Source organism: Thalassophryne amazonica, chromosome 5 (assembly GCF_902500255.1).
Source record: "Thalassophryne amazonica chromosome 5, fThaAma1.1, whole genome shotgun sequence".
Taxonomy (NCBI): domain Eukaryota; kingdom Metazoa; phylum Chordata; class Actinopteri; order Batrachoidiformes; family Batrachoididae; genus Thalassophryne; species Thalassophryne amazonica.
Genome location: NC_047107.1, coordinates 113,703,927 through 113,714,461, shown reverse-complemented (window position 1 = coordinate 113,714,461; position 10,535 = coordinate 113,703,927). Strand labels below are relative to the sequence as shown.

Below are 10,535 nucleotides of genomic sequence, written 5' to 3'. Positions count from 1 at the left end.
ATGGCAGCATAGGCCCAGTGCAGTTAGCGCATTGGTGCAGGAGAAAGTGAAGGCATTTGCACACAACTAGAAATCTCTGGTGTCCTTCAGCCGAGTGACTGACCTGATGGAAAAGGAGCGAGTCAATGACCGAGTGATGGATAGATTACATTCATGCATCATTCCCAAAGTCAATTTTCCGATGTGGTTTGAATGTGAAACTCAATTTGTTACCAGCCTCGTGTTGCTCTCTGGCAGACTGATAACGCCGGGACACAAGCAGGATGCTTAGAATCTGAGGAAAAAGGTCAATTTACTTCCAGTGGAGCAGATTCAAAATGTAGATCATAACAGTAATTTCTGTCCTGATGCATTCAATTACAGTAAAAGATGGCGAGTTTATCAAAGTAAAGCCACAGCTGGAATGTTTGTGACAAATGGTGGCTATTAAAATGAATAAAAAAAATTCCCTCCAAATGAGATGAACTGTTTAAAATGAACACACTTGGATCCAGTATGGTGGTTTTACATGCAACCAACGTGTTTAATCAAAATCAAAACACTGACATATTTTCATGAAGCTCGTTAACACTTCTGATTAAAACAGCATTTTTAGTTTCAGGTATTTTGTGAACATTTTTATTCTGATTGGACCTATTCGTGCATTTTGACAGGATCTTAAAAAAAAGGATAAAATTTCAATGAAGCAGAAGTGAGGACGGCTGCAGAGGGAAACGTCACACTGCTTCCTCACCGCGGTCAGACCGTTTCCTTCCAGTAAACAACACTAGACAAACAAAACAAAAACAGCAGAGTGTGAGAGTGACAGTAAGCTGACCACGTGGGTGGCTGGGTACCGAGCGGCACAGAGGACGGTGTGCTGGGTGACTTGGTTACTGGAAGGAAACGCGGTTGGTTACTGTTTTGGCTGTGAGAACTGACTCAGAAACTCAATAATTAACATTTGCAATAAAAACCAAACTGCAGCCTTTTAATTTAACGGCACAGACGAGCATCACAATGTTATGTGAACTAACCAGAAGAAGCTGAGAGTGTCTCATGAGAGTGACACGTAAAGGCTGTCCAGCGGAGGGTCGTCTGGTGTCTCCTGGAGGAGCTCCGGCTGGACTGGTGTGGCGTCACTGATGCGCCGGCCCCTTGTCCTCCTGCGGCTCTTTTTTGTCACGTCGGGAGATATCCAGGGCAACCAGGTGAGACCTGAACTGGTGGCGCCATCATCTGTGTTGTTCTGGTTCCTCAGGCTGCGGCGCACTGAGCGCTGCCCTCTTGCAGCTACAGGCTTGAACACATCTTCAAGATTGAAGTCAGCCTGCCAGGGGGCAAGGCCTAAACCAGCTAACCCCACCTCTGGTGGGGTGTCGGGGTCACGCTCATGCTCCACGACCTCGTTGGCCACTTGCGGCTCTGGCTGGTTCTCCTGCTCTTGTGGGTGTGGCCTGTACATAGATCTCCTACTGTGTGTTCCTCTGCTCGGGGTGGACTTACCGTCTGTCTGTGCTGACTGTATTTGGCTGCTTAGCGTTGCTGAAATGTTGCTCAAGATGGCACCTAGTGGTGAGCAGACAGAGGTGGATGCATCATGACCTGTGACACCTGCGGCGGTGTCATCAGTGCTCACTGGAGTCTGGGGACGAGGCTCAGCACGCTGGCCTGGGGCTGCAGTGGGTTCTGGTGGTGTGTCCTCTGATCTGTCTACGTTTGCAGCAGACTGAAACTCACAGACCTCGTGTGTCTGTTTTTCTGTCTCCTGCTGGTCACCGGACTCCTCACTCAGCTCCTCCATAACACTCATCTTCCTTCTCCCTCCTTTTGCCGCCTTGCTCGGCCCGGAGCTCCGCCTTTTTCTCCCTGCTTTGCTTCTTGTCTTGAAGTGGGATAATGAGACGTCACTTACGTCATGAGTGTTGTCTGTGAATGACGAACTGCTGTCTGTCAGCTCTGCAGCCACAGGCGCGGACACATCAGGACGCTGTAGGTTCTGATGTGAGGTCGCTGGAAGGAATCACAACAAAAACTCAGTAAAAACAAAAACCAATCGTATCTGCTCTACACTAATACTGCCACATTCAACAATCAACAAAGCCAACAAAACTCTGTCAAAAGCTACACAGGCTAATAAGGCCCCATAAGAAAAAACAGTTCATCATCCCCGCCCGCATGCCAAAATCAGCCCACATCAACTTTTTAAAAATGTTTTGGCTAATTTTATTGACAGCAGTACAGCTGGCGCAAGAACCGGTGTCCTGTCGAGATGAGGTGAACGTTGAGATGAGGTGCGTTGCGCAACTGCACATGGGGAGATGATGTAACTCGCTCGACGTGCAACTGCGCATTGTTTTTTTTCCGTCAGTTTTTTTTTATTAATTGAAGACGTCACCCGTCGAGATGAGGTGCCTCGCGCAACTGCACATGGGGAGATGATGTAACTCGCTCGACGTGCAACTGCGCATTGTTTTTTTTCCGTCAGTTTTTTTTTATTAATTGTATTCAGTGTATTTATAGCCTAGTAAGTAAAACATTTTCTGTATTTTACGTTAGGAGCATAAATGTATGTATATGTATATTTTGCCTGTCGAAATAAGCTAACTCCAGGTTAAAAATACTTATTTTATAGTGAGTAGACTTTATACATTACTACGTTCGGATGAACAATTTATACTTTTACTTGCCCATCAAAATAACCGAACTTCGTCAAGTAATTTTTTCAGTGCACACATATGCAGTTACGCGAGGAACCTCATCTTGATGACGCACCTCCGCTCGACAGACTTATCTGTCCATACTTTTTTTTAAGAATGTACTGCAGGCCTTAAATGCAAGAATGGATGTACAAAGCTGAACAAACAGATCATGAAATATATCTTCAGTTCTGACTGTCTGCAGTGAGACAGAAGTCAAAGTAAATGAAAGGATCAAAGGATCACAGCCAACGTGCACTTGGGGATCATCTTGAGTAAGGCAGTGCAAATACTGAGTGGATTTTACGAGTAAGCATTTTTTATTTTTTGAAGTAATTGAAGGCGCCCAAAAAGAACGTGTGAAACAAAACTCTTGAACGCCAAACTGCATGAGAATATAGGCAAAAAAAAAAAAAAAGTACATCTGTGAAAAAAGTAATTAACGTGCAAGATGAAAGATGCCGTCAGCCCAGTTTTCATGGCATTTGCTTTTTAATACTTACAGTATTTCAGTCTCATTGTGAAACTGACCACTGTCTACAGCTTACAATGATCCTTTGCTGAGCAAATCATGAATAGTTTCATGAGTGGCTTTTTTGTACAACATCACTTCTTGAGTCCATTTGTGAAGAATAAATGCATAGGAAGAATGAACATCAGTCCTTGGATGTACCTGTGTAACTCTTTGAAGGAGACCATCTGCATGAAGAAGACGGGCCGAGGAAGAACAAGCTCTCTGTGATCGGGCTCAGGTCTGGGTTCTTTGAGGCAAATTTCCGAGCCCCGTATAACGAGCGGTCCACAGCTTTGCGCCACTGGCACGTCTGTTTGGAGGTCTTCTGTGAAAACATAATCAACATGGTGGGAATAGGTTTGCACCGACAAACCAGCACAATATTAACTGAAAATGTATGGTGTTTGCATGTTCTCCCTGTGTTCGCGTGGGCGAACGCAAAAAGAAAAAAATTAAATAAAAACATTTTTCATATTGTCATTATGGGGTGTTGTGAGCAGAAGTTTGAAGGGGAAAAAAAATAATTTATTCCATTTTGGAATAAGGCACAATAAAATGTGGAAAAAGTGTAGCACTGTGAATACTTTCTGGATGCACTGTATGCGGCCCTGAGAGACTGGTGTCATGTCCAGAGTGTACCCTGCATCATGCACTATTGCTGCTGGGATAAGCTCCAGCCCCCACCCCCCGTGACCCTTATTTGGAGTAAGTGGGTAGACAATGAATGGACGGACAAAAACTCACCTGTTTGTGGCTGTTTTTGTCCTGTACAAATCCTTTTCTTATTTATTAAATGTGTTCCTTGTCAGCTGCCTGATGAGTTCGTCAGGAAGTTTTGTGAAAACTTTGAGTGGACGTTAGAGAACCTTCCTGAAACTTGTACATTTGTCTTGTCCTGTCCTCCTTTGTAGCTTGCCAGTGGACGTCCAGTCAATGTTAAGCTGCTTTCTCAGTTCGGCAGGAGAAAAACCGTCACAGGAGAGTTCTGTCTGTAGCAGACGATGTGAGGCGCGGCCATTTTTCAATAGCCACACGGACAATATGATAATTTACTTTTCACTGAAATTTTTGCAGAGCGTTATACTTCAGCATTAAATCCTGGCTCTGATGGTCCTACCTATTTCAGTCCAGGCAACTCTGCACTTAAATATCCGTTTCTTGCCGTCTTTTTTTCCCCTCCTCTTTAAGATATAATATCGTTTGCTACAGGAGGTGTTGTTTTCCCGTCAGCTTCTCACTGAGAACAGTGGCTCATGCACAATGTTCAGTGAAGACTCTTCACACAGCGGATGTGTTCAAGGATGCAATACTCACATAGATCTTAATTCAAATGTAATATTCTGGCATTTGGTCTCTTGTGGGTTGTTGCCACGTGTGTGCACAGTCACCCTGTCCGCACAAACCTGTTCCTTCACCTGACAACCTCTCCATTTGAGTTCACACCAATGTGCGCCTTGCATGGTCCCTTTTACCACAAAGGACAGGCAACACGCTGTTTGGATGAGATGACGACAGGACTACAACATGTCCATGAAAAAAGAACCGGACACAGTCAACCCCACTGCACAGAGCAGCCACATTCCCACACAGTTTATGTCCCCACGGGATACTGACAGGGACTTGGACACAGCCAAAATAGGAGACAGAGCTGACACTTTCTTCTTTATTCCCTGAACAAATAAGTCAGGTGAGAACTTTGTACAGTCAGAGTGCAGTTCTCCTGAAATCAAAGTAAGACATTTAGAGTGTGCAGTAACCAGCACCGTGACAGTCTGATGTGGTGCAGAGTCCAAAAGAAAAAAAAAAAAAAAAACACACAAAACAACACCTCACCTTCATCTTCTCGCAGGCCGACTTGGCTGCAGTGCGTGACGACCTCTTCACAGGTTCAATCTGTTCTCGCTGCCGGGGGAATACAGTTGGCATAAAGAGACATCATGTACACTCTCACATAGTCATCCTCCAATGTGTCTAAACTCAGATTCGGTGAAATTAAATGTTAGATTAGAATGGAGCATGTCACTTCTGCTGAATGACTAAAGTAACGTTGTGCATAATTTAGTTTCGACAAATTAAATCAAGACAAAAGTACTTTATTGTAAAAGCAGACCTTTCTCTTTTGCATGCTGGGCCGAGTTGGAGTTTCAGTTTCAGTTGCAGTTTCACATTCTGGTTCCAACTGTTGGAGGAGAGATTTTTATTTTTTTATTGTGGTGCACAGGATTCAAGACAAGGTGATTATTTTTGGAATGTCAGAACAAACAAAAGCAGAGGTTAAATGTGTGTTACAGCTTGTTAATGAGCCTACAAAAATAATTCCAAAAGTAATATTTTAGATTTGGGGGATAATGCAATGACCTTTTTCTTCTGGGTACAAGACTCAGCTTGAACGTCAAAGTCGAGCTGCTTCATCATGGGCAGGAATGGAAGCTCGTCCGCACTGTGCAGTTGTGGGGGCAGGCTGGATGCGACCTCAGAACCAGACAGAACATCTACAGCCAGAGTGGGATTCAGATGATTCAGTTGTTTTTATCTACCAGTGAATGAATAATTCATTTTCTAGAAGAAATTTTCTTTTTCAAAGCAGCAATGGATGATTGACATCAGAAGTCACACTGTCATATTCTGATCAGATGAAAAATCCATAAAAAATAAAATTTAAAAACAAAATAATTCTTGGTAATTCCATCTTTCCACAGAACTGTGTGCAAGCTACCAGATGCACGTGCCAGCCATGTGTGATTTTTGTTTTCCAGTCGACTTGTGTCAAAATTCCAAACCTGCAGCATCTGAGTAACAGACAATAAACCAAACGGCATTTCTGTTGAGCCCGATGGTTTGATTGTCAGCAGTCACATCTAATACTCCATCAAGATCCTCCTACCTGTATCTCTGAGACGCATGAGCACCTCAGAGATAGGTGAAGACGATGAGAGAAAAACTAAGCATGAAAGAGCAGAATCAGACAGCCGATCACCTGACAAGGTTTGAGAAATGGACTCCTTCTGGAAGTCGCCCCCTAAATTTAGCGGCTCTGGGTCTGAGCTAGATTCTGAAAATGCACAAAATTGAAAGTGGTGACATACTGCACTTCAATATTTCTAATTGCCACTTTCAGAGACAAACTGTATCTCAATGTCAAAAAAAAAAAAAAAAAAGCTGCATGAATTAACCTGTATTGTTGATCACAGCACAGTCAACCTCTTCAAAAGACAGCAAAGGAATCTGGGAACAAGAAAGTGCAGAAAAGGGGTGAAAAAGCACTTCTTCCAAAATTCAAAGAAATTCTATAAAATATCATTCACAAAATTCACATATATGGTGCACCTTTGATTACAGAATGACAAATCACTCACTCATTTGTAATGTTAGCAGTGATAAGCCCCACACACAGAGGATAGGTAAAGTGGGCTAGCGGCTATTCTAGCAATTATAGGGTAAGAGGTGGAGTACATCCTGGACAGGACGTCAGTCTGTCACAGGGCCAGAGAGACAAACACATTCACACCTACGGCCAATTTAAAGTTTTCAATCCACCTAACGTGCATGTCTTTGGAAGTGGGAGGAAGCTGGAGCACCCTGAGAGAACCCACGTGAGCACGTACAGAACATGCACACTTCACACAGAAAGGACCAGATGGGGAACAATCCCAGGACCTTCTTGCAGTGAAGCAACAGAGCTAAGCACTAAGGTTGGGAAGGCTTATTCCATTTTATTACGTTCTTCCAAACTGTACAATGTTTCAGTATCTTATCTCGGTGGAGATATTTTCTGTAATACATCCTGGTCCCTTTGTTCTTGTGTTTGCTGCCAATGCATAGTATTATGTTTACCTTTCCATAGTACTCTGCATCATCACCTCCTACAGATCTCATTCTTGCACAGCGTGGCATCACAAGTGTTGGTGAGGCCCCAAACACAGTGGGACTGAAATCTGGTTGAGTTTGGGGCGACTGTGGTCCATTCCACTGAGGCGTCTTCAGCACTGAGCGTGGTTGAAGGCCTTCACCTGGTGTGGGTGGCCGGGCCGGAGTACCCCCCTTCTGTAACGGGGTGTTGGGGGGCATGGACTGGTCAAAAACCTGAGGAGAAAGTGGACCTCCAAAGCGCACCTGCTTCTTCTTCTTTTTAATAACAGTGGTGTCAGAAGAGTTGTTCCCACCTACACAAACGGGGACGTTTATACACATTTATGTATTTAAGTGCAACATAAAACACTCACACCACTCCAAAAACTAGAGACCTTACAAAATAATACACCTGCACTGCCAAACTAGTCACGTGTATGTACTATATAATGTGATAGTAAATCTTTTAGGATGAAACAGATGAATTGACAAAATGGTCAACCACTGTACATGTGATTGGCAAATTTAATGTCTAAACACAAACAACAGTCCAACAACCTTCAGGAATTATTTTCCTTCATACACAGCTTCACACTGTGTATTAAAACTACATTTCATTGAAAACCATGAAGGAGGAGTTGCATTTACGAGGTCAATATCATACAGTGGTGTATTAATTAAATGCAAAATTCCAATTATCTCCCTTTGATTACGCTGGACCACAATTACTTTCTTACACATCTTCATACTGAGTGATACCACTGCAAGACATTTCACTGTAATCAACCAAACAGCGGCACTTTTTCCACATTTTTTTTAATGTTATAGCCTTATTCCAAATCTGATAAAATTCATTTTCCCTCTCAAAGATTAGTGTACACACAATACCCCAAAATGATGTGAAAAAAGTTGAGATTTTTTTGCAAAAAAAAAAAAAAAAAAAAACCTTAAGAAATGTCATGGACGTAAGTATTCACAGCCTTTGCCATGAAGCTCAAAATTGAGCTCAGGTGCATCCTTTTCCCACTCATCATCCTTGGGATGTTTCTACAGCTTAATTGGAGTCCACCTGGGTCAGAGTCACTGATCTCTATATATTACTGGATCGCTCATTGGCCAAAATTTTTGAAGCAAACTGGCCGCCATATTACCACTCAGATGTTCCGCTCCTGAACCCTCTTGTCTATTGATCTTTAATGAGGTGCATGCAACTTTATTCTTTGTAATTTTGTTAAAAAAAAAAACCTTCATGTGCAGCAATAAACTGCACAATTCGCCAGATCAAAGGCTGTGGACGAACATTTCACCTGTGAGTATGATTGAAATGGGAAGTAATGAACAACAATTTGAAGAGTTCTCTCCCTTATTCCAGCATATAGGCATAGTTAACACAACATGTGTAGCCACATGTGCTTTGTGCTGGACAAACTATTTAAAGACATTTATTAGAGCTACTTGTGCATAGAACAAAAATGTAAGTAAACGAGAATCAGGTCAGTTATTACTTGAAATTGCTGACATTCTAATAAGCTGTGTATGTGCGGTCCGCATAAATTCAGAGTGGTAAAATGGCTGCCAGTTTGCTTCAGCAGATTGTACGGAGTGTGTGGGCTAATGAGATATCCTGTAATACATACAGATCAGTGGTTAGAGTCACCACAGGAGGTTCAGTTTGAGATTCATATGTTTTGTCTTTTTGAAAACAACTCTAGCAGTACAAAGAGACTGGGACATGGTTGGCCTTGAACCAGGGACATTCTGTTTGTGAGGCAAGTGCAATACGTGCATGTTCCACTGTGCACTGCAGTCATGTACTGGTCAGTTTAACTCATCTGTTTGAGCCTACTGATATAACCTACTCAATTCTAAACAGACATTAGGTTTTTCTAAATTCTTCATATTAACATAAATATCTTGGAAGATGCCTCCTTACAAACGCAGACACTCTGACTCCCCACTTAGCTTCTTCAAAGCTGCAGCCTGGGCATCCACTCATTCCACAAAGGTCATAACATCATCAGTGAACCTTTCCTAAAGTTATATTTGGTGCTGACATTATACAAAAGCAGGAGAAAATCCACTTTATTGTGTCTGAGAGATCCAGCTCCAGATGGACATATTCATGAGTGGTAATGAACACCAGTGACTAAGGTGGGGACAGGATATATGTTTGTCTGGAACGTACAGTGCATCCAGAAAGTATTCACAGCACTGGAATTTTTTCCACATTTTTATGTTACAGCCTTATACCAAAATGGATGAAATTCATTGTTTTCCTCAAAATTCTACACACAATACCCCATAATGACAATGTGAAAAATGTTTTTGCAGATTTCTTAAAAAAAAAAAAAAAAAAAAAAGAAGTCATGTGTACATAAGTATCCACAGCCTTTGCATGAAGCTCAAAACTGAGCTCAGGTGCATCATGGTTCCATTGATCATCCTTGAGATGTTACTACAGCTTAACAGAAGTCCACCTGCGGTAAATTCAGTTGATTGGATATGATTTGGAAAGGCACACACCTGTCTACATATAAGGTCCCACAGCTGACAGTGCATGTCAGAGCACAAACCAAACATGAAGTCAAAGGAACTGTCTGTAGACCTCCTAGATAGGATTGTCTCAAGACACATCTGGGGAATGATACAGAAACATTTCTGCTGCTTTGAAGGTCTCAATGAGCACAGTGGCCTCCATCATCAAGACGTTCAGATCCACCAGGACTCTTCCTACAGCTGGCTGCCCATCTAAACTGAATGATTGGGGGAGAAGGGCCTTAGTCAGGGAGATGACCAAGAACCCGATGGTCTGTCAGAGGTCCAACATTCCTCTGTGGAGAGAGGAGAATTTTCCATCTGGACAACCATCTCTGCAGCAAACCACCAATCAGGCCTGGATGGTAGAGTGGTCAGATGGAAGCCACTCCTTAGCAAAAGGCACATGGCAGCCCACCTGGAGTTTGCCAAAAGGCAACTGAAGGACTCTCTGACAATGACAAAAAAAAATTCTCTGGTCTGATGAGACAAAGACTGAACTCTTTGGTGTGAACACCAGGTGTCATGTTTGGAGAAAACCAGGCACCATCCCTACAGTGAAGCATGGTGGTGCCAGGATCATGCTGTGGAGATGTTTTTCAGCAGCTGGAACTGGGAGACTAGTCAGGATAGAGGGAAAGATGAATGCAGCAATGTACAGAGACATCCTGGATTAAAACCTGCTCCAGAGCGCTCTTGAACTCAGACTGGGGCGACGGTTCATCTTTCAGCAGGAAAATGACACGAAACACACAGCCAAGATATCAAAGGAGTGGCTTCACGACAACTCTGTAAATGTCCTTGAGTGGCCCAGTCAGAGCCCAGACCTGAATCCAATTGAACATTTCTGGAGGGATCTGAAAATGGCTGTGCACCGATGCTCCCCATCCAACCTGATGGAGCTTCAGGGGTGCGGCACAGAGGAATGTACAAAACTGCTCAAAGATAGGTGCACCAAG

The 10,535-nt window shown here is 43.0% G+C and overlaps 1 protein-coding gene across 2 annotated transcripts in view; it reads right to left on the bottom strand.

The window, feature by feature from the left end:
• Positions 1 to 496: 496 nt before the first annotated feature.
• Positions 497 to 10,535, bottom strand: part of cdca2 (cell division cycle associated 2) — a 34,329-nt gene continuing 24,290 nt past the window's right edge. Inside the window, exons 7-14 of one of the 2 annotated variants that reach the window (XM_034171122.1) lie at positions 7,027 to 7,355; positions 6,366 to 6,417; positions 6,170 to 6,244; positions 5,551 to 5,684; positions 5,303 to 5,371; positions 5,026 to 5,094; positions 3,352 to 3,517; positions 497 to 1,992 (exon numbers count right to left, since the gene is read on the bottom strand). In XM_034171122.1, coding sequence (XP_034027013.1) covers positions 1,037 to 1,992; positions 3,352 to 3,517; positions 5,026 to 5,094; positions 5,303 to 5,371; positions 5,551 to 5,684; positions 6,170 to 6,244; positions 6,366 to 6,417; positions 7,027 to 7,355 — 1,850 coding nt within the window. In that variant the 3' untranslated portion in view covers positions 497 to 1,036. The remainder of the gene's footprint in view (positions 1,993 to 3,351; positions 3,518 to 5,025; positions 5,095 to 5,302; positions 5,372 to 5,550; positions 5,685 to 6,169; positions 6,245 to 6,365; positions 6,418 to 7,026; positions 7,356 to 10,535) is intronic. The other variant, XM_034171123.1, reaches the window with a different exon arrangement.